This window comes from Primulina eburnea, chromosome 5 (assembly GCF_022965805.1).
Source record: "Primulina eburnea isolate SZY01 chromosome 5, ASM2296580v1, whole genome shotgun sequence".
Taxonomy (NCBI): Eukaryota; Viridiplantae; Streptophyta; class Magnoliopsida; order Lamiales; family Gesneriaceae; genus Primulina; species Primulina eburnea.
Window position 1 is genome coordinate 7,040,838 of NC_133105.1, and position 23,493 is coordinate 7,064,330.

The window sequence follows — 23,493 nt, forward strand, 5'->3', positions numbered from 1 at the left end:
TGTTCTATCAACATTTTCCTCTACATAGCTTTGTCCCAATTCATTCAACACAAAACAACTAAACACATGCACACCATAATTCACGATTAAACATAATAACCAAAGCTTTCCTTCGGTCGATAAGACCTTGACTCAATGGTTAAAGTTATGGTCTTTAGACTTGTTGATCTCATATTCTAGTCTCGCTGATTGCGATTCAACATAATAACCAAAGCTTTCTTCAAGTTGATGAGACATTGACCCAATGGTTAAAGTTAAGTCTTTAGACTTGTTGATCTCAAGTTCTAATCTCGCTGAATGTGATTAGTTTTTTTAATTTATTTAAGTAGATTTAGTTGTTTCTTTGTAATTTATTTGCTCGACATAAGTAAATGTCCACGCTCAAGTCTTGTTAGTAGTATGGACAATATTGTAGTTGTACTCTCAAAAAATAAAAAATAAGAAGAAGAAGCTTTCTTCCGCAATCAATACAAAGAGAATTTACAAAAGATATTAGCACAAAGGCAATTTCAGACTTCCAATATATCCACACTCAGTTTCTAATAGCAGAAACACATTCCCCTGCGAAAATCTGCCAAAAAATTGAAAAAAATCCTCAATCAGAATAAAATAATCAATAATGAACAATCTTGAAAACGAGAAAATATGCCATCTGAGAAAGACAAGCTATTAGAGATGCATAGGCTCAAAGAGGAGATGCAATCCAAAGGGTTAAATATTAATCAAACCTGGTAAGGTCACAGATCTAATTTTGGCTCCACTGTCCCGCTAGTATTTCCTTCCCCAGACAGAACATGGTTTGGATCCTTCGAGTGTTAAAATATTAAAGTCAGTGGCTGAGAGAAGTAATGTAATAAACAATTAAGTAAAGACAAGCTACCTCCATTCCCCACTTGATGTAATCTGGGGACTCACACGCCTTGTACTCATCAACAAGACTCTCAATCACGTCTCTAGATTCATCAAATTCTGAAAGATCTTCCTGAAAATTGTTCACAGCAGAGCATAAATAAGGCAGACTGCCAAAAGAAATTAAAATTCTGGAAAATCTTTGTATTCAGTCTTGTGATATCTTTTCCAAACAGTTCAATCATGTTTTACAAGAGCTTTGAAAAATAAGAAGCAAATCCACAAGAACACATCTGTCTCTCTTTGATTAATTTTTTGTAGTAAATATTTTAATATCTTCAGGCCACGATGTACAAAGAAGGCAGTTTTCAGTCGATAAAAGTGCTAGAAATAAGAGCAATCATGCCCAGAAGAAATATAGGTTACAAAAAATTGGACAAATAATAGCCCCAAGGCAGATAAGGCATAACTTACGGCAAACATTGGGTGACTTCTGTAATTGTCGAGAAAAGCTTGTCTCTTTCTCAGCTTCTCATACTGGCTCAAACACTTGGAGAATAAGTGGCGGATGCCAGTGTGGCTGGCTAGCATGAGACCACTAACCTAAATTCGAAAGGAGCATACTGTGATGTTGCTCAGTCTTTCAAATCATAAGCAGCTTTAAATAATCAATATATGAAAAGGATATAATAAAAATGCAACTGTACAAGTTGTCTAAGCTTTGTAGAAAAGGCTTGAACAGCAAAAAGGGGACTTAAAAAGGTGGAATACAAGTTAGGGTAGAGCATTGAATTTCTCACGCTCAGATAAAGAATGAGCTGAAACTCAATGCAATCTCTAGGCTTGAAACGAATTACAATCTTAAAAAACGTCAATAAATTATATAGCACCTCATATGGTGTGATAAAAACACAAGAATGAATTTACATAAAGAAAACGGGAAAGAAAGGAAAAAGAAACACAAACCTCAACCAGTTTCAACTTAATATATCATCCCATAATATTAGAATCAATACCTCGTGCAAGGAGTAATTGATGGACACCCTCAGAAAATCTTGGCTAAGGTACAAAACAACTTGACTTATAAAACATAAATAACATGGGTAAAATCTACAAAATCATAGAAGAAAATCAAAAGAAGAAAGACAAAAACCAATCAGGCTACCAAAGTTCGCCAAAGCTGCTTTGCGGAAAGGAGGTCTGTACACGAGCAATCACAAATAGCAAACAAACAGGACATGATGGTTTCACAATGTTTTGCATCAATGAACAGAAAAACCTATGATAGAAAGTCCAAAGTGCATATTCTGCTGTTTCTTCTCCAACGACATTTTATCACGTTTGATATAAGACCGTAATTTAACAAGCCATGAGTCACAGGAATAGAACATAGAGCATACAGGAAGAAAAGAAAGGCACATTAACAAATACACTGAGCTGATGAATTCCATCAAATTCATCATGTGTCATAAGGTGAGATGAGATTGGCCCCTGGATGAGAAGTTGAGAACCATGAAACCGAATTTAACATCCAGGTTCATGCCGGCTCAAAATGTTTCAACTCCTCAAAAAGAGATGAGAAAAGGAAACTAAGAGAAAAGGCTTACCCTATGAGCAGTCTGAACATAAGGAGATTTTCTCGACAAAGCAACCTGTCAATGATTACATTGTTTCAAAGAATGAAACTCATAGACATCAAACACAAATTGATTAGTGTGAAACATGCCTGAATGCTAGCAGGGCCCCAATCTATGAAATTAACTAGCTTTCTTTCACGAATCCTCTGTAAACTTTCATGAACCTGTTTTAAAATCATACATAGCATAAGTACATTAACCTTTGAAAATTATAGGAAAACAAAATATAAAACAGAGAAGTGATACTAGATCCTCTAAAGATCACCATCCAATTTAAGTACAGCCACAGTGCAACAATCAAGAATGCATTTGCAATAGAAGAACAAAGATTAATAAAGACACTAGGATAACTATATCCATTTAAACTAGGATGTCAGTGTTTCTACAAGTACTGATTCTTCGAGTACACTAAGTTACTCAAATTTGGCAAACCAATCCTCTCCCTCACAGGAAAAGTTACTGGCAATTTCATTTCTATTTTTGTAAGCGTAACTTTTGTCAATTTTAAATGCCCTTTAGTTGCAAAAAATAAGCAAAATTATGTTGGTGAAACTGTGCCACACATTACTTTACATATCTAAGCAAAGTTCAGCAAATCAATGGTCATATCTCTCTCTTTCACACGCGCATAGGGAGCCAGGTGATAGTCGATTTGAATCATGGCTACAGAAGTCACAAGTTTGAAACAACATATTATCAACATATGCCTTCGAAAAATCACATGGGCAGGCTCATCTAAGTTTCTTGAAGTGCATTTCCCACACTAATGAATCTCTGTCAGATATAAAACCTCAAAGTTTCCCCTGTGAATTATAACACGACTGAAATTCTATACCTTTTGGACATGTAATATTTTAACAATTTTCAACAATAGCTTGATGCCCATTTACCATAATCGAACATTCTATCATACCAAAGTTGAGAAGGTATGAGCTCAGTCAAGTCGAGAAGGTCAAATGGAGCACAAAATAGGCCTTTCTTTCCCAGGGAATACAAATTTAAAGCAAAAGCTCACAAACTAAGGGTTTTATTTTAAGTACTGGATTACTTTTAAGCAAGTATTTGTTATAAAAAATTTTCCTGTAAGATCGTCATGGAATTTTTTTTTTAATAAAAATATTCCGAACTTGATAGATAGAATACATATTGATAACAAGAAACCGTTTTTGAAAGTGCACTAATTTCTAGTTTCTACTTAGAGGGAAATGTGAAAATTTGGCCTTCAACAAGAAACCAGCAGAAAGTTTGGTATGTGCTTCTTGGCTAAGTAGAAGTCTTTGGAAGGATTCACTATCAATGGATATGGATCCACGTTGCATTGTATGCAAAATGTTATAATTAACCATTTGTACCGATCACTTTTCATAACTAAAAGGACTTGTCTACCAAAATCGCAGTCAAAAGCAAAACTATATAAAACCTCATATTGAAGTTTATGGTTATTATAGATAAATACCTGAGTGGGATCCACTTCTCCCTGGATAATATTTAAGATGGATATGTATTTCGCCTGGCTTGCCTCTTTTGTTCGAGCACAAGAAGAAACCATGATATTTTTTGTCTGCAATGGATATTATTAGAACTTCTGCATAAATGTATAACAGATTAATGTTTAGTTCTCTTGCCTGAAGAAGTCTTCTCATCACATCAAGCACAGTAGTTTTCCGAATGACATTAGCCTGCCAAAAAATTGATCATATTCGATTAAAATTTAAGAAAAAAGGTGTACTGAATTTTTTGGAGTAGTGTTTTTCATAATAGAAATCAGATACGATACCTTATCTGTTGTCATCTATCAAAGAGATGAATTTATATATTTCACCTTGTTCAATATAATAGACATAATGTATTAAATAAGATGAATACGTTGGTTGATGAATATGAGTTCCGAAGAAATATTTCTTGTGGTGTGAGGTGTTCTTAAACAGCGTCCGACACTACAAAATTAAAGTTTACAAGAATCACACCTTCTAAATTTTGTTCCTATGCATAACACACTTTCTATAAGAGATCTACAAGCTGGTAACCGATCAAAGGAAATTAAAACCATCAATCTTACGCGGTCAACACTAAAAATTTCAATTTGATCATTAACAGAGATCGATAATGGTCAGGGAAAAGAGCATGAAGGAAAATGTTAGATAAAAGGATAAATATTGGGTTTATTTTAATTAGTTTAAATAAAGTTCATGGGATCTTAGAAAATAAGTTTGGTGGCATCACGTTTTTTTAAAAGATATTTGTATAAGATCATTTTAAAATATTTAACAAACACTTTCAAACATCTTATAAACTCCTAAGCATCTTACAAGGTGTTTCAAACAACTTATAAACCAAGCAAAACCAGCTCTAAATCACCATGAAAACTTTCCAGGAGACAACAGAAACAGCTTAATTGATTGTCACAGAATACAAAAACCAAACAATCTATCTAAACAACATTAGCCAATGATATCTGACCTGGCGTTCTACTGTAAGTGGTGTATATCCTGTCATTAGAAAGTGACATCGAGGAGTAGGGATCAATGAAGCAAGAAGGCCAACCAAGTCATTGTTCATGTATCCTGGATAGCGCAAAGTTGTTGTGCTTGCTGACATGACGGTAGAAACTAGAGAATTTGTTTGGGCAAAGGTGGGAGTTGAAATATGAAGTCGATCTACAGCAATCCTATTAAGGGAAGTATTATCAAGAACAACTACACAATCAGCATTCAGTGTCAGCCTCTTGAGTGTCAGAAGAGAGTTGTATGGCTGAACGACAACATCGCTAGTTTCATTTTGGTTAGGAAACACGCTGTACGTCTGGACAAGTTTTTTACTATAGCGATCATTAAGAGTCTCCAAAAGATAAGAACCCATTCCTGCATGGAGCATTTAAAAATCATTGCAATAATCAGCAGAGTTAAAAGAAAATAACTTTGTAACAGAAGACATGTGGCCATTGAAATCAAGTGAGGGAGGGAGGGGGAGAGAGCAGTCGTGAACTACTGATCCAATATCTTTGTGCACTTGGTATTAATATTATTATTGCTCTGACTGAAAGGGAAGAACTTAAACAAGCTCATATAAAAAAGGTCAAGTACCTGAGCCTGTTCCCCCGGCAATAGAATGGCACAACACAAAACCCTCGAGACTATCACTGCCATCCGCCTCTCTGTCGATCATGTCCATTAGATCCTCCTCATATTGCTCACCCTAATCAAAACAATGTCAGTTGCATCAATGATAAGAAACAATAAGAAAATTCAGTAGGCGTCCAAATTTTTCAGTAAATGAGGAAGTAAGGTAGCATTAAAGAAATAAATCAATCAATCAATCAAAGTAAAAAAAAAGTATCTAACCTGATGGTACCCACTGGCCCAATTATTCCCAGCACCCCCTCCGTGATCTGCAATAAATACGTTTTCATGATTATAGAGATTTCTGTATTCACTGTTTTGTATTCCATTAATCACCCTAGGCTCCAAATCCATAAGTACAGCACGTGGTACATAATGTTGATCATCTGCTTGATAGAAAAACACATCTTTACGGTCACCTCCCTGTATGTTTAGAGAACTAGTTCGTCAGAACATTATACCAAGACTGTGGCTAGATTAAAATCAAATCTCGATATGATGCCACAGATATCTGTACGTAGATAAGAATCTGCTCACAACATCTCAATAAAGAAAGAACTAGAGAAAGAACTGGAGCTAGTCATGTAACTTTCACAGCACACATACATACCAAATCTAACACAATCCATGAGGAAAATTAGAAAATACAAAAAAAAAATAACATACATTTGAACCCTTTCCGTTGCTTGAAAAATTAGCCTCCAATTACAGGTGTCCTATGTATTTTGACTTTATCACACATTACAAATCTATTTTAATTGTCTTCGGAAAGCAAATAGCCATCAACACACAAATAAATAAGCACTACTCACCGCACCAACAATCATTACACACTTTCTCACATTGCGGGGGAAATGATGAGCAGTTACCAAAAAATAACTCTACGTGCAGCCTTCAAAGCATAAAAAGTCCAAGACTGTGAGAAGCACGGGAGTGGTGAACGAACCTGGGTAGCAAAGTCCTCGAGAATTCCTTCTCTGCTGATGCCATGTTCGAGGCAGAGCTGCTTCCAAAACTCCATACCGATCTGATTCCCACATTGTCCCACCTGCAATGTGATGATTTCCCTCGGCATTTTTTCAGAAAAATGCAATTAGGGTTTTACTTTGCTATTGAAGTGTGCTTTTGGTAAAAGGGCAATTGGAAGATGGTGGTTTATGGATTGCAGAGGAAGGGGGAAAAGTGGCTGTTTCCTTTATTTTTAAATTATTATTCATTTTTGTTATTTAAAAAAGATTAATTCTGCACGCCAAAAATATAATAATAATAGTTTACATTTTTTTTCCAAAAAACTATATTAAATTCTGAGAACTTTATAGATGATTTTTAATATATAAGGAATAGTTATTTAAGTAAGTTAATATTCATTTTTAAAATTTATGATATTTAATAATATTTTTTCATGATTTATAATATTTGAATTGTTCGTTTATTTAAATTATTTAATCATGACTTAATATTTGTTTCAATTTTAATATGATGTCCATATAATGTGTTTATTTTTAAAGTAACACTCACTTATTGGATGTGATATTGTACATCTAATAAGTAAATACCACATTAATAATGAGACCTATAAGTGGACTCGGTGAATGAGCAATATATCAAAATAAAATCACACGTTGAAGTAAACTACTTGCTATATGTTTTGCTATGAAAACCATTTAGCAATCCATACAAATGTAGCAATCCATACAAATGGTTAGTTAGATCATATTCTTGGGATATTATCATTATCCAATCATCATAATTTTTTGCGTGATACAATACATTCAACCCGCGAGAGAAAACACAAATAACTCATTATCATAATTATTGGATCAACCTAGGCTTGTGGACATTTTTAAAAATAATAATGGTAAATTCAAGAACAAATGCATTTATTTAAATTTGGATTCCAAGCTCAGAAGTTTCAAAATTCCACAGATCATATTGCTAAAATTTCTGTATACAGATCAATTTGGCTTGGGAATAAATTCTCTACGCTCAAGTTCGAAGCATAACACAAACATGTAAACATGATTGATAATACGAAGTGACTAACTAAAACCACTATTCTTGACACCGTTCAATCTAAGTGTTCTGATGTATGCAGAAAACAAGAAATGGTAAAGAATTCAAAAATATATCACGTGGTTAGAGTCGACAGTTCTTGGCTAAATAATCGCATCCGTTGTAGACTTCCAAACCGGCCTGGCCGAGTTCATCTTCTTTAAAGCAAGCACAACGCTTGCTCATTTTCCCAGTCAAAGCTATTTCTTCTGGTCTCTGAACTAACCTCGGGTACCCATCATCGCACCATACCTGAAATAATTTGTCCCAGTTCAGAAACAGCAACTCACGCATAACTCAATTGTCATACAAAGTAAATAAGCAAAGGAATCTTGGGTATTAACTCTTAAAAACTGACAGGAGGTTGAAACAAACCAACGTAGGGGTGTCACTCGGGTGGGTTGGGTTGGGTTGGGTTTCGGGTCAACCCGCGTTTTTTTATTTTTTTTTCCAACCCGAACCCGAAGCAACCTGAAAACCCCCAACCCGAACACGAAGCCATATAACCCGACTCAACCCGTCTAACCCGCCTAACCCGAATTTTATTAATTTTTTTTAAATTTTTTAAAAAAATTCAAAAAAATAAAAAATAATAATAATATTTTAATTTGAACACATAATAACAAAATTTTCGATTTAAATTTGAATGTTTAATCATAGAAAATTAAAAGTATATTTGCTAAATCAAATAAAAAATTGTTAAAAAAATAAAAATATGCAAAATAAATATTAAATGATGAAAATTTATCACATAAATATACAATAAATTTTGTTCAAACATACAATATATAAAAATATAGGTAATATTTTCAAAAAAAAAGTTCACGGGTCAACCCGCGACTCAACCCGACCCAACCTGAAACCCGCCTAACATGGCACTAACCCGAATCCACCCAACCCGAACCCGAAAACCCCAACCCGAACCTAATTTTTTTCGTGTTGGGTCGTGTCGGGTTGACGGGTCGTGTCGCATTTTGACAGCCCTAAACCAACGTGAATGATTAGCCGGGATTGATCAAAGTTCGACTTAAATGGCATCAAGTTTGAGTTTAACTCAATAGCAACAATTTGATTGAGCACGAGTATAATTTCTCAGGTTCAAGAACCAATCGATAGCCGAGCTCAAGATATTTTTGTTGATATTATTCAAAAAGCACTGTTCTAACCTCGATTTTTTGGGAGCCGAACTTGAATAGGCAGGGTCCAACACTGCTCGGACAGCCCCCAGTTCAAGTGCACCACATAATAATAAAGCTCAAATGTTATGAGCCCTGTGATTGCTAAATATTTTATGTACCAGAGTTATCCTTATGTGAACTGTTGGCAGGAAATGTACACATGCATTCTAATAAGAACACTGGCTCATTCCAATGCCAATAACTAAATAAAGGGAGGTCATACCTCTGAACCTTCTTCCTGACTCCATCTTGAATTACAGCTAGCTACTTTAGCCTCTTCTTTCTTCTGTTTTTCAAGCAGTTGTGCACCTCTAGCCGCCTTTGCTTCGACCCCTTTTAAGTATTTTGTGGGGTTGCCTTCACCGTCATAATAGCGACCAACTAACTTACCCACAAATCTGTCAAAAGTCGAGGGAAATGTCAAACTAACTTAGTAACTTAAGCAAACCATGCATTTGTTTCATTTGATTGGTACCGAAATACGACATATAGATTGAAGTCACGTCTCATTTGTAACCCTTAAGCATGTTGTATAAAAAGATTGTAACACAGAAACTTGGGAATGACAATGGGGCAGGGCAGCTATTCGATCCTCGTTTTTTCTAATCGGGGATTCCCTATTTAATCCCCTTGGGTATTAAGTTCCCGTCAGGCCTCACCCGGTTCTATTAATTGACCTGAAAATTCTTATCCCGACTTTGTGCACGTTAAATCTTCATTATAATCGTCATCATCGCTTCAAATAATCTAGAAATGGTAACGAAGTGGGCCAGATTTGTCATAATTATCCCCGACCTGACGTGAATTAATCATAATCCTCGTCAGCGCTTCAAATATCGGTTGAATTAACAAAAAAAGTCTTCAAATTCACTTAAAAAATATTCATACAAAAATCCTATTAAGTATATAAATACTAATATTACTTAAATATATAAATTTTTGTAATTCATGGTTTTAATAAACAAAAAAATGAAATCAAATAATTATCATGAAGGTGACGAGTTGGATTATGAACAATATTTGAATGTTAAGAATTTAAGTTTTTTTAATTATTAGGAAAATTCATTATTATTATTATTAGTAATGATATTATTATCGGGACCTCGGGGATGGTTCGGGGATCGGGATAATATTCTCGTACCCGTCTCCGATCTGCTTTGGGGATTTGAAAATCCCCAAACTTGCACCATTTCGGGTTCCCGGGGGAAAATTTGCATCCCTAAGTAACTATAAGAATGTAGTCAATTGATTTTGAATTCTTAAGTTTAGCTTCACTAGACTTTAACCAGAAAAACAAATGCCAACGAAATAGAAAAACAACACACATGAATAATTAATAAGCATACAACATGTGACACCGTTATTGACCAAATAAAGTAGCCAATTATTTTTGTGAAAAAGGAAGGTTGAGACATCACACACAGGCAATTATTTTTTAAAAAAAGAAAGGTCGAAACATCACTCACGTGTATGTTCTGAAGTAGAAACCTCTCCATTCAACAATGCTTTTCACCTATAAATTTTTAATTACAAAGATGGAACAATGACAGTCAAGAGAAGGAGAAAAAGGACAAGTTCAAGAAACAATATGATGCATGGGACAACTCATATCTAATAGATGTCGAAGGATACAGCAGCATGGAGGTAAAAAGGTATGCATGTGAGGCAAAAGATGAAAGAAATTTGCAGATCAATAATCCTAAATGAATGAAACTTTTGAACTCTTGTATAATCCTATAAAGATTCCCAGACAAACTTTTTCAAGTGATGAGATTGTTAGAGGCAGCATGCTTGTAAGTTATAATACAGCATCATCCCAACATGCAAAATGAAAAAGCTTGAAAAGATAAACATGTTAGAGCATAAATTACCTCAGCGCTAGACAAACCATGCAGTGTGTCCGTAAGTCCCTCTCCTGCTTATATGTGAAAAAGAAAGTATAGAGAACCAACTAAAGTAAGGCACCAATGTGATGACAGAGCTTTTTGGTGGTTTTTTTTTTATCACGGAAGTCAGCTATAGGCTACATTCTTTCATTGCCCCCGAGAGATGGAGAACATGAAGTACACCAGAAAAAATGATCATCTTACACAGAGTAGACAACTAAATACTAATAGCAATAGCTAACTCATCCATGCTAAAGTACCGTAAATTCAACCAAAACAAGGCCTTAAATTGACAAAATGTATTTTTTTTAATCCAAGTTAAGGTCGTCTCATAAGGTAATAATTATATAATCTAAATGTGAGAATGCTTCAGAAAGTCACTGTATTGAGAAGAATCAAATCGTTCTGAGCATTTGTCAATTGTTCTCATAAATTAGTGGATTTGATGGGATGCAAGGACAAAAACAAGAACAAGAGCAAGAGAAGAAAGTGGATACAAATGGTACTATATGTTGCTAACATCTTATCTTGTCCTCCTGCTCAAATATAACATTTATCTGATCGGAAATGGAATTACACATTTTTATTTGTTGGTACAAGGATACATGAGAAATAAGTTGAACTATCATTCAAATCTCGGGAAGAAAAAGAAGATGACAGGGGTTGAAATGCATAGTTTAAGTTAAATACCTGTAAAATTTCCAGAAACAAATGCACGTGAGGCATCCCTAAGCAAATCACCATCAAGATAAAAAGAGATTCAATAATGTTGAAAAGCAAAAATCCACCAGAATTGAAAAATGATCATAAAAAAGAACAAAATTGAAACACTTCCAGACATATTTTCTTTAACAAGAGAAACCATAGCATCTGAAGGACAGAGCACCTACATCTGACATTAGGGGCAGGTGTAACTTCTCATCAACATCAACTTTACTTGTTGTCATATGCTAGAGTGGTTTATGCCGTATGATGAAATAAAAGCCTCACAGCATTTAAAGTGTGATACACTTGCAATTGATACAACATTGCTAAAATGTGTGTACCTCACAAATTTGTTAAATATTTTTCAAATCAAACATCCCAAGACAACTGTTTTGCAGCTATGATGCAAGTTAATAACTTAAAACCAATTGGTAAAAGCAATTACATGAATGTAAACGCAGTGCCTCGTGCACTTATTTAATGAGTTTGACATTCTTGTTTCTGATGAACCTTACTGTTAACAGAATCCTCTTCAATCACGCTCAATATCTTGGCTACATAAAACTATCAGCAATACGAAGATAAACTATTATAGATTAAGTGAACACATAAAACCCACGCGTACTCACAAAAAGACAAGCATACATACAAATCCGTAGATATTAACAGAAACACAGTGCATACTGATCATGGGCATGCATCATTAGCACAATATATAATTGCAGATACACTCGTACACAAACATTCCTACTTAGCAACAAGATATCAGCACCATACATGTATAAACTTAGAAAATAAAAACTGCATCATGAAGGACAAAGAATTCAGCATGCCTTCCGGTGAAATGGTTGTAGCCTCCTCCAGCACCATAATGACTTCTTCCTCTAGTCACATCAAACACTGACCTAAATCATTGAAAAATACTCCATATTAAAAGGATAATGATCAAAACAGACCCATTTTATAAATCATCAAAAAGGACAGAAGAACAGATGCAAGAGCATCAATGATCAAACTTGGACTCCATCAAATACAGCGAGTTAAAGACAAGAACAAAAAGAAGAAAATAAAAGTACCCCAGAATTCCAAGAAGTATAGGCAACCCTGGATCAGTTCCATTGTAAGGAGCCAAATCTTCCACGGTGAATAATCTCTGCCCATTAAGATTGAAAACAAAAACAGAGTGAGGTTGTAAACATTAGATAAAATTAAGAAAAAACACACAAAAGAAAAACCAGTTTAACTAACGAGTGGAGTAAGATTGGTGGAAGAGTTGGGGAATAATTTGAAGACGATGAAGGAGATGACAGCTAAAAGAACTGGGATCCCGAGAAAGGGGGACCAACGCATTCTCCTGGTCAGGAAAGCCGGAATGAGAGACGAGGAATCGCCGATTCGTTTGTTGAATGTTGAAGGGGAGTCGAGCTAAACTCGAGACAAAAGGTTACTTGGTTACTATATATCATTTCTTTCGTTTAATTGGATTTCTTTCAATTTGAAAATTTAGAAATTATATTAAATTTAAAAATTTTGATGATAGATTTTTATTATCTACTTTTTTTAAGACCGAGGATAGATTTTTATCAAGTCTTTGTAAGCTAAATAAATTTTATTGTTTTTAAAATTAACAAGAACTTATTACAATTTTATGTTTTTTTTTCTTCCAAAAATGACACATCTCTCGTATGTATTGATAAATAATACAAAACATTTCCCACCAATTCAATACATGAAAAAATATGTATATATAGTTTTGATATGTTGTCTATTCACCGCGTTCATCTTCGTGTCTATCAATGAGATGACACTCACTTATTGGATGTACAATTTGTATATGTTTGGTTATACCCAATAAATGAGTTGACACATCATTGATGAACACAGTGAATGGACACCATGTTAAAACTATATGTGATGAGGGTAGATGATTTATTTAATACAAAAACTTTTGTTAGACTGTCAAACTGATCAATTTTGTCATAGGATATCTCATCCGACTTATGAATTTATGTCAAAGCCCGACAAAAGGCTCATATAGCAGAACATGAGTCCTTAATATTGGCCTTCCGATAATATCACAGGGTCATCATCAAATTTTCTAAACATAGATAGCATAGATGAGGATGATATAGATTATAAGTCAAACTCACCCCACATAAACTTGTTAGTTTAAATACATATTATTAAGATTTTCCAAAATATTAAACTAATTGTTCTTGAAGTTTTTCATACCTAATAATAATCCGTACGTACGACATTATTAATAATTGGAAGGATTAGACTAAATAAATTCAGAGTCATTGTATATTGTTTGGTGAACAAAAAATGCATCCCTTTTATAAGAAAAATGTTCCATTTTTATTTAATAAAAATATTATAAAGTTTTATTTTAATAAATATTTATCCATTTAAAACTATCATATCTCAATAAAAAAATATTTATCTATATTTCTAAATTCTAAATATCAAATTACAAATAACATAACAATTTATTAGAAAAAGTCATTTTAAAAGTTTTAAATTTAAATATAATCTAAATTGTGTTTTTTTAAAATGTTAATACGCACGCATCACGGGCTAAATAAAGCTAGTAATAATATTATGGCTGCAACCATAAGAACCCAAAATATCAAATCCAGGGGAAACCTTGTGAGAGTACACAAAATATTTCAAACTAAAACGCTCTGGCGCCACTTCCAATAATTAGCTCTCATGGGATCAACAAACTGCAAGATATAGCACACTTTCTGAGCTAAACTCGAATCCGAAGAACAAGAATCCGGGGAAATGGCATCGATGGAATTTTTCAACTCGTCGCTTGGTTCATAGCGATGGCAAAGAAGATCCAAAACCATGCTCAATGCTTGGACATAATCCCTTTTGCTCTTCAGAACATCTGCACAAACTGATGCCACCCGGGGATCTTCAGATAAAGATGATAAGTTGTTTTTGTAAAGCCCACGAAGATACCTCCAAGAGCTTTCATTTTCGGGTTTGGCTAAAATGGCTTTAACTGCATAAGCAACCTCAGAGTCTTTCATGGCCTCTAACCCTCCCAGGAGAGGAGATCTTGTTATGACAAAATATCTCTGCGAGGAAACCAACATCAATCAACATATAATCTAAAAGTGTCATTCTGAAAAATAACCCTTTTTAAAATTATGGAAAAAACCTGATTCCAAGCAGAGTTGTTAAAAATATCGTCTTCAAGGAGTTCATCACAGTAGGCAAGTTCATCTTCCCATCCTCCGAGGGCCTGAAGAACCCACTGCATTAAGAAATCTCCATTGTTGAGCATAGATGTAATCTATAAACATACAGCTAATAACAAAGCCTAACAACGAGATGTTACCAATTTGCTAAGACGGAAATACAAAAAAAATGAATAGAATAGTTTTCACCCATAAAAACTGAGAACAGGTGCCCACCTGCCTATGTGACCAAGCATGATAGTTTTTCGCATCCCGAGAGAAAATTTCTTTGGTGATTTCAAGTTCCTTGCTTGCAACATCAGTCCCAAGTTTCTCAGCAATCCAACGTCGGTGATGCCTAAGATTGTGGCCATTGAAACCCGTGCAGTAAATCAGGATCAGAAACTAAAACATAAACTCGTAACTGTAACTGAAAAATTAAAAAAGACCGACCCAAATTTACAGTTCCCTGATTCAATCAGACCCTTTTGGACTGAGACCTGGCTCAAACAAGACCTCATCCAGATTTTAATGGAATCGTCTAATGTTAATTTATTTATCCAATTCTTAATGTAAAGTCTTAATCGGGATCATCCTCGACCTATAAATGTTTTTTTTTTTCATTTTTCTTCTTATTTTATCTTCCCCCCTTCCTTGCTTAGGACTTCGGAAGACTTTGAACGATATGACCAAAGATTTGATCATTTCTTTCTCATGAAATTCTCTACATGGAAGGCTTAAACACTTGTTAGTTTTAGGATGCTTCAACACCACGAAAGCATCCCACCGCCACGTTTATTCGACTCGCTCGCAATTGCACCAAGGAAATACTGAAACTTCAGGATATTTAATACAAGAAAAACAATCAATTTTGTCCCGTGATTTCTTCGTCACATTGAATGCATGATCGAAATTCACGAATTAAAGATCAATAATTATCAATGATGGTCTTCCTTTTTAAAGACTTATTCTCACCAAAGTGTTTCAGCAGTTTTTAGATCATAGAGCAGCAACTTTCATAATGCAGAATAAACTTGACGTACATTCACAAAGCTTTTCTGAACTAGTAGTTATGTTCTTATCCTCGCAGAAACTAGAAGGTAGTGGAAGTAGAGATCATATTCAAGCGAGAAAAAAATCCAATGAAATCTCCCAGGCACCAAGTACAAGAAAGAATTTCAGTTTGGTGCAACTGATCCTATCCAATCAATTTCATCTAAAAAGATTATAAGAAAATTTCAACGCGAGTCAAATTTCAGCTTAGGTATGGAACATAAAATCAAACGAAAATCCTGCCTAATCAGATTTTAGAATCGCAACTTGTACTCCCCTAAGCATCTACCAAAGCACGAATTTATAGGGAAAGTTTTTTGGAAAAATAAATAATGTCGGTTACCATATTTGATAGTTTTTGGAATTGTCTCTGATGATACCAGCAACAAAATCCAATTCTTCGTGCAAATCAACATTAAGTGCCTCCAATATTACACGCCTGAATTGCCATACCTGAAAGAAAGAGTAACCCACCAATCAGGACAGTCAAGAAAAAACTTATATAAACACGGTCCATAGATTGTAGTGCTACGAAAGGAGTAACTCCACATTTATAAGTTTTTTAGTATAAACTCTTCCATGCTATAGCAAAGATAATAAATGGAGTTATTCAAGGTAAATCATGTGTTCCAATTTGTACACATCGTGTAAACTGAATCGTGAAAAAAACACGGAATTTACAGATCCATATGCAGCTCATAATATGAGTAAAAAAGGTTACAGGATGGTTCGCTGACACAGTCGCGAAACGGGCGTTCTGTTACAAGAATTGCAATCACCGCGACAAAGTTCCAAGATAAAACGGATATGTAACTTTAACGATGTTTTATAGAACATCGCTGATTTAGCGGCTGTTGCGGAACGGAACTGCGATTTTGCAACCATTGCGGAACTTTTTTTTATATATTTTTTCAACTTTTTCCCAATATTTTTCCATTAAAAATTTTCTTAATTATTTCTATTTTTTAAAAAAAAATATCCCTCAACAATAACCACTACCGTTACGCGAAATGCCAATGGAAATGGAACATCAGCCTCCACGATGCCCTCTGCGATGGAAGGCCATGGATCTTTAACCCCCATAAAGCATCAATGGACTATCAGACTTGCAATAAGGTGGAATGTCGTGGAATATATAAAAATTAAGAACTCCCATTAATTTGCAGCGCAGTAAAAAGAATTAAAAGCAATATTCAATAATTAGTGCATAACCTACGAAACAAGCAAACATCGCATCTAAAACTATCCAAACTGGAGTCAAGAGCCCGAAATTCAGGTAAATTTCAGATTTTTTGCATTCATATCTGTCTTGAAAACAATGATACTGTTTCAAAACAGAAAAACCAAAGATACCATTACCGTGTAGTTCCCGGAATTAAGCAAAATAGCTTCCTGAGTGAGTTGAAGCGCGCGAGGAGATCGCTCATCTGCCAAGTAGACGGCCCTGAAGTAATCCATGATTTCAATGAACTCATCCGTGTACGCAATCGGCACAACCGGGTTCGGACCATCATCCTGCGGGACGGGCTGCACATCGGACCACTCAGGCCTCAGGCAAATGGGTACACGCGTATGGATTTCTTCTTTGACTTTCCGACTCATTTGGAAAAGCGAATTGACAGATTTTTTTTCCCGATCAACTGAACCGACCGATTTTCCTTATTAAAACCGAACAAACTGAACCGATTAAATCAGCTTTTTTGATAGTAACCGAAATAACAGATTTTTTTCCTCGAGAAAATAGCCTTCTCAATTTTTTTTCGAAATGGTAAGAACAAGTTTTTTCCCACGATAAAATTGATAATTCTCTCCAGCAACTAAGAGAGCACTATGAATCAGTAATCACACAAAAAGCAAACTCAATTAAATTAATCATTAACTTCCATATTCGATCTATTTTCTAGCATTGACACCTACAAGTGAAAATAAATAATCTTCATCAAAATACATACATAAATTTGCTACTGACGGCAGAATTAATTGATGGAATTTAACAAGAAACAAAAATGAAAAGAGTCAGAGACTTCAGCCAACTTTACAACCAGCTTGTATATCCAAGCGGTTAGCTTGATTATAATCATTCTTTTTAACATTTCTCAATTTTGGAAGTTCTCACATAGCCCCAACTTAAAAATACATTGGTCATGGAAGTTCACTCTTAGCCCAACTTATTAGTAATTATAATAACACGAGAAAACAAGATCTACCAACTACAATGGTTGGCAGTTCACACATAGCCCCGACTTAAAAATACAGAAAAGCCATACTACAAAATTAACAGCGTAAGACAAATACTGTGTCTTTCAAAAGACTTTTCGTCGATCAAACTATCCAAGCATGGTAGACAAGAATTTTTTTAAACAAAAACGTGCCTGAAAGCGACCACAACACAACCATCAATTGAGTGACGTTTTTATATTTCTTCAGGTCTTTCTACAGACATTATCTTAAATGCTTCGCTCGGTCGCCACACATAGAGCTACAGGAGAAGAAATCACAATAATAACATATTTTGGAAAGGTCGAATGGTCAACCTAATTAAGATTTTTTAAAGAAACTCTGTAAACTTGTCACTTCTCACAATTACCTAACTCCGTTTAATCCCACGAGATAACAATGAATTCACACTATAGAAAGTTAACCAGACTAAGCCTAGAAGTTTAAATCCAACTAAAAATCATAACTTGAAGAAACGAAAACAGGGAATTACCTCTCAACGGTAGCGATTTTCCGTCGTTTGTGCAGATTTTCCGTTTAAATTCGAAAGTTAGGGTTAGGGAAACAGGGGAGAGAACGATGGCGGATCGGATGGTCTGTCGATGGATGAAGATGACATGATGGAGTGAAAGTGTGGAGGGATTTCTTCGTTGGTACAGTGTGAGCCCAACATAAAAAACCAGTCCTAGATTTTAATTTTTCTTTTGTAGTGGGAATATATATATATATATATACACACACACGTGTGTGTTTTATTCATTCATTCATTGCTCCAAAAGGTGAAATCGCTCACCTTAGACGCCCCTCACCCCCCGGCCCGACAGGAATGTGAGAGAAGGTAAATCATGGTGACTCAGCCAACCAGCAGCAGCTAGACCTTATGCTACGCCGCGCACAAAGAGCTCCTCCTCATTGGAGGGAATTTAACTCTCACACTGCCGCTTGCGAGACTCGATCCTTGGTCATTGCTCCAAGATTTACTGCTGCTGACCAACTGAGCTAAGCCCATGCGGGCTTCATTCATTCATTGTGTTTATAATAAGGGCAACTTATGATTCAGTACATGAATCTTTTCAATTTTAGTTTTAGTACCTAGTTTCCCAAAATACCCTTCAACTTCATTTTTTAAATCATTGATTTTCTTTTTAAAATAATGGCCCATCATGCTTCCGTAAAATAAATTAAATCTCATACCTTTTTGACCGGAATACCATCGGGTTATATCTACCGTATTTTACGAACTGCTCCTCACAGTCCAACCACACGATCGCAACCGATGATTACAGACGCAGATTCCTTCAGCAGCACTTGGCACAACTCTAATTCGTTTCCTACCTTAGAGTGTACAGTATAAAATAAAATTTTGAAAATAATGCATAAGAGGGGCTAGAGCAAAGATCTCTTTTATTCAAACACAAACATTTATTTATTACATAGTAACCTCCTGTAGAGGAGGAGAAACTTGTTTAGCTACTAATAGTAGCTGAACTTACAACACTCATAAACTTGAAAGAAAATATTGCAAATGGTTTGAAAGAAAAATGAAGAGGTTGATCGATGCCTTCATCTTCCTTCTGCCTGTTATTTATAGAAGGCTCCTTCGGATTTGAAACTCGGATTTCAAACCTTCATAAACCTTTACAACTTGCTTGGGGACCAGATGGTGGTTGAGTGGTCCTCTTCCCTCTTTGTCTTTTTCTAGATTATTAATCTAGAACTAGTCATTTCTTGAAGTTTTATCTGTCGGCATATATAGTTTATATGCACTTGGATCAGATCAGCTTGAATTTCTTTCCCTGCTTCTTTGAGCTTCTTTTGATATTCTTTAAAATTTTTCAGCTCTTTTCTTGTTCCCTTAATCCTTTTCCTGGAAACTCTGAGATATGCAAAATACATTTGGTTTTCCAAGTTTGGTTTAAGTCTGGTGTGAGTTACTGGTTCCCATTTGGTCTTATTTATAGATTTATTTGGGTCCAGTTTCTCGTCTTTTTATTAGATTTTCCTTATCTTTAAAGATAAGGTATCCAATGTCCTTTGTCATTTTCCACCGATTATTGGTGGTCCTTGAATTCCACTCACATGATTTTTCACATGGTGGTCCTTCTTTTCTTGGTGGGATGCTCACATGTTCCTTTTAACTTTGTCGAGGAATCTTTGGCTTTCGGTTTCCTCGAGGAAAACGTGAATGTGGTCCATCCTCACTTGTACTGGTATCGGTAAAGTGTTTCCGATCAGATCTCGGCTTGAATCCTTTACCGAATTCCGGTTCCTTCTGGTTTTGGCATTCCAGGCAGATGTTTTCTGACCATCTTCCTATGTGTGCCATATTACAGAATTTTCGGCGAGTTTCTTTACTAGCCGGCAGCTTGCTGTTCCACAAAAGATTTCTCTTTTTCTCGAATAAATCTTCTGCAAAACTTGTTGTTTTTCCTGTCATAGTATTTAACAGGAATGATCCGTTCACTGAATGATTATAAAATTTGAACGGAAATTTGACTTTGTCCATCTCAGTGAGACAGACCCATAGACCCCAAGCTCTTCTGGTAGACATATCATCTTCAGAAATTGAAGCAACCAGGGGTGTTTCTTCTGTTGGAGGATCCTTGATAAATTTTTGGACATTTGTATCCGGCCTCCTTAGCTTGATGAAATGAAAGGCTTCATGAGAACCCTTTCCTGCTGGTTCTGGTGCTGCACTAAAGAAGTATAGCTCCAAAACATCTCCTCTGGACAAATAATCATTATTTGCCCAAGTCTCGTGAACAGCTTCTTGGATCCACTTTGGTAAACCTGAGATTTCCGGAAAACTGGGTGATGTTGTATAAATTGAGGCAAGAGCCCCGAATTCATACCATGCCTTGACCTCCTTTGGATATGAATTTTGTTTCATCCATACCCTTGGATATTTTCCTGAAACATCAACCCTATTGGTAGCTGGGTTAATGCCAATTCTTGTTTTTAATTTCTCCCAATTCTGCTGATAGACCTGAAATGGAGAAATTGTTGATTCGTTAATATCAACCTTAGATTTGTCTTTGTCAATACGAGGCCTAAGGTTGATCTCTCCCTCTTCAATCCCCGAGGTGAAGGGTTGACTTGATGACTCAAGATAAGGATCAGGAGTCTCAATTTTTGTTTTGGCCGACTCATCTGGTGATGATCCCGACTTAACACTTGTGCAAGGGGTATTTGAATCCCCCGCTACAGGTATAGAGTCCTGTACTCGAAAACTCTCCATCTGGGAAACCAGTGGCTTCTCAATGCCTTGGAGGATAGGCCTCTGCATTACAGACCATAACTGAGTATATGCTTGTAAACAACCTGTAATTCGATCAGAGACAATTCTCTTATCAGCTTGTTGTAGCCTTCCCGCAACTTCTGCGTTAACGGCCAACTTGTTAAACTCGGTTTGAAGCATTTCAAGGTGTTCCCTCAAATGCCTCTGCATCTTGATAATAGCATCAATGTCAATGCTGTCCATCTCTTGTTAAAAAATCTGCAAGAATATTTTCATGAGATTTAATTATCACAATATCAAAAATATAATTCTGACATAGGGCTTGCCATCGTAATAATCTAGCCTTCTCAGGTTTAGACTCAATTCTATTCCTTAAAAAAGCTTTAACTTGAGTGTTATCAACTTTTAAAGTGAATTTCTTTGCAAGTAGAAATAATGGCCATTTTTCAAAAGCCCTCTTTACTGCAAAAAATTCCTTTTCGTTGATATGCCATCTTATGGCTTCTGCATCTGAGAATAACCCACTACAATATCTGCATGGTTGTTCTCCATCTGGGTGAGCTTAGTAAGAACTGCTGCCCACCAATGATCACTGACATCAGTATATAACACCAGATCATCTTTATCTTGAGGAATAGCCATTTTCGGAAGATTCTTGCAAACCTCCTTTAAATGGATAAGTCCTTTTGTGTGTTCGTCTGTCCATATAAATCTAGCATCTTTTTTCAACAATGGACTGAACACCTTCCTGTGTTTTGCTAGGTTTTTGATAAACATCCCAGCAAAATTAACAACTCCTAAGAAACTTTGAAGTTGTTTCTTGTCTTCGAGATTTTCTGGAAAATTCTGCACTTTCTCTACTATGTGTTCTTGCAGAATTACTCCTGACTCATCGATTTCAATTCCGAGGAATTCAATCTTTCTTGTAGCAATGACTGCTTTCTTTTCAGATAAAACCAGTCCTTCTTTCTTGCAAACATTAGAGAAAATCTCCAAATGTTTAACATGTTCATTCATATCTTTGGATGCTATTAAAACATCATCAATATAAACAAACATAAACTTAAAATAATCTTTGAAAAGATTATCCATTTTTCTTTGAAATATCTGGGGTGAATTAGCCAATCCCATTGGTAACACTTCCCAAATATAATGTCCTTGAGGTGTGGAGAAAGCTGTGAATTTCTTGCTTTCTTCCTGCTTCCGAATCTGATAGAATCCGGACTTGCAATCAAACTTAGAGAATACCTTGGCGTTACGTATACAACTAATCAAGTGTTCTCTACTAGGTATAAAATACCCATCAAACTCCAGAATTTTATTAATCTCTTGATAATTAATAACCAATCTGGGTTTTACTCTTTTTATCTCACCATGATTTCTTACCAAAAACCCTGGACTGCTATATGGTGACATACTTGCTTTGATTAAACCAAGGTCCAAATGTTCCTTGATTATTATCTGCATATCCCTTTGATCAATGATGTTCATTGGGATGTGTTTACAACGGACAAATTCATACTATTTGCCTTTCTTGATCTTAAGGCAAGCCTTGAGTTGATTTTTGTCCCACCATGCCAAGGGATCTTCGTTATAGTTTTCTTTGATCCTCTTTTTGACATCTTCCAGTGATACCTTAGATTCAAACTCTACTTCATTAGTCTGTAGAGTTATCTTGAGGAATTATATATCTTCTGGTTGGAGTTCCTTATCTGTTCTTAACTGTAGCATTGTTTCTCCAAACCGTCTAGAATCCTTCATTTTTGGGTTCAGAAGTTTTCCTGAATCACCACGCTTGCTGCGAAACTGGATTGGCAATTTTCTGTAAAATGCCTCCCTAAGTCTCTGGACTATGATTTTGTGAGCACATGGTGTTGTGAACACTAATCTTCTAGTCTCATTTTCTTGTGTATAGGACTTGAACATTTGTAGGAAATTATTTCCTAATAATATGTCAGCCCCTGTATCATGAAAATAAATTGGTGGTGTCTTTACCTTGTACCAAGGTGTTTGTCCAGCACCGCCAATCATGATTTCAGTCATCTTAATCCCTTTACATAAGATTAAGATTCTTCTGGAAAAATCTCTTCCAGCAATCTTGGGTAATTTTTCTTCCAAATTATTTGGAAAAATTCCTCTTTTTGCTGTACATATTCCAGCTCCTGAATCAATATAAGCAGCAAAATATTCTGCCTTATATTGTTCATACAACATTCCTATTGGAATGTATATAGAGAATGGACTTGTGGTCATTGGATTTTCCACATTTTATCTTCTGCCATGAACTCCATTCCATACTCTAGACGTTTCCAAGGTTTGTGTTCCTCGAGAAACTCTAGTCCAAGAATCAGTCGATCTGATTCTTTAC

At 35.5% G+C, this 23,493-nt stretch overlaps 3 protein-coding genes across 8 annotated transcripts; all 3 read right to left on the minus strand.

Annotated features, from left to right (window-relative positions):
• Positions 1 to 366: 366 nt before the first annotated feature.
• LOC140832789 (tubulin gamma-1 chain-like) lies at positions 367 to 6,792 on the minus strand. Its single transcript, XM_073196979.1, has 12 exons — positions 6,552 to 6,792; positions 5,828 to 6,028; positions 5,570 to 5,681; positions 4,947 to 5,347; positions 4,112 to 4,165; positions 3,943 to 4,047; positions 2,576 to 2,650; positions 2,457 to 2,501; positions 1,324 to 1,452; positions 881 to 982; positions 729 to 806; positions 367 to 571 (listed from the first exon to the last, which is right to left on the minus strand). Exons 1-11 carry the CDS (start codon positions 6,678 to 6,680, stop codon positions 738 to 740), a joined length of 1,422 nt encoding a protein of 473 aa, XP_073053080.1. The 5' UTR covers positions 6,681 to 6,792; the 3' UTR covers positions 367 to 571; positions 729 to 737.
• Positions 6,793 to 7,464: 672 nt separating this feature from the next.
• Positions 7,465 to 12,870, minus strand: LOC140832790 (membrane-associated progesterone-binding protein 4). Its single transcript, XM_073196980.1, has 8 exons — positions 12,675 to 12,870; positions 12,503 to 12,579; positions 12,260 to 12,331; positions 11,412 to 11,449; positions 10,707 to 10,750; positions 10,302 to 10,348; positions 9,059 to 9,233; positions 7,465 to 7,909 (listed from the first exon to the last, which is right to left on the minus strand). The coding sequence occupies exons 1-8, from the start codon at positions 12,774 to 12,776 to the stop codon at positions 7,742 to 7,744; spliced, it is 723 nt and encodes a 240-aa protein (XP_073053081.1). The 5' UTR covers positions 12,777 to 12,870; the 3' UTR covers positions 7,465 to 7,741.
• A 1,144-nt stretch (positions 12,871 to 14,014) lies between these two features.
• Positions 14,015 to 18,581, minus strand: LOC140832791 (protein farnesyltransferase/geranylgeranyltransferase type-1 subunit alpha-like). 6 transcript variants are annotated; one of them, XM_073196984.1, is made up of 7 exons: positions 18,381 to 18,581; positions 18,043 to 18,149; positions 17,030 to 17,310; positions 16,014 to 16,123; positions 14,855 to 14,975; positions 14,599 to 14,694; positions 14,015 to 14,515 (listed from the first exon to the last, which is right to left on the minus strand). In XM_073196984.1, the coding sequence occupies exons 2-7, from the start codon at positions 18,065 to 18,067 to the stop codon at positions 14,096 to 14,098; spliced, it is 1,053 nt and encodes a 350-aa protein (XP_073053085.1). In that variant the 5' UTR covers positions 18,068 to 18,149; positions 18,381 to 18,581; the 3' UTR covers positions 14,015 to 14,095. The 6 variants fall into 6 exon arrangements, with proteins under 6 accessions (XP_073053085.1, XP_073053089.1, XP_073053084.1 ...); XM_073196988.1 differs by lacking the exon at positions 18,043 to 18,149; XM_073196983.1 differs by having other exon boundaries at positions 18,043 to 18,581.
• Between the last annotated feature and the right edge of the window lie 4,912 nt (positions 18,582 to 23,493).

Bases quoted from the DNA above. Each gene is read 5' to 3' on its own strand.
- LOC140832790 (XM_073196980.1), bottom strand. From the start codon at position 12,776: ATGCGTTGGTCCCCCTTTCTCGGGATCCCAGTTCTTTTAGCTGTCATC. The intron at 12,332-12,502 runs GTACTTTTATTT...TCAATGATTTAG, and splicing joins ATACTTCTTGGAATTCTGGG to GTCAGTGTTTGATGTGACTA. The intron at 7,910-9,058 runs GTATGACCTCCC...AAATTATTTCAG, and splicing joins GTCAGGAAGAAGGTTCAGAG to GTATGGTGCGATGATGGGTA.
- LOC140832791 (XM_073196984.1), bottom strand. From the start codon at position 18,067: ATGGTTGTGTTGTGGTCGCTTTCAG. The intron at 16,124-17,029 runs GTAATGGTATCT...TCTTTCTTTCAG, and splicing joins TTAATTCCGGGAACTACACG to GTATGGCAATTCAGGCGTGT. The intron at 14,976-16,013 runs GTAACCGACATT...CCACAATCTTAG, and splicing joins TCCAAAAACTATCAAATATG to GCATCACCGACGTTGGATTG.
- LOC140832789 (XM_073196979.1), bottom strand. From the start codon at position 6,680: ATGCCGAGGGAAATCATCACATTGCAGGTGGGACAATGTGGGAATCAG. The intron at 6,029-6,551 runs GTTCGTTCACCA...CTAAACATACAG, and splicing joins TCGAGGACTTTGCTACCCAG to GGAGGTGACCGTAAAGATGT. The intron at 2,651-3,942 runs GTATTTATCTAT...ATTTTAAAACAG, and splicing joins GAGAAGTGGATCCCACTCAG to GTTCATGAAAGTTTACAGAG.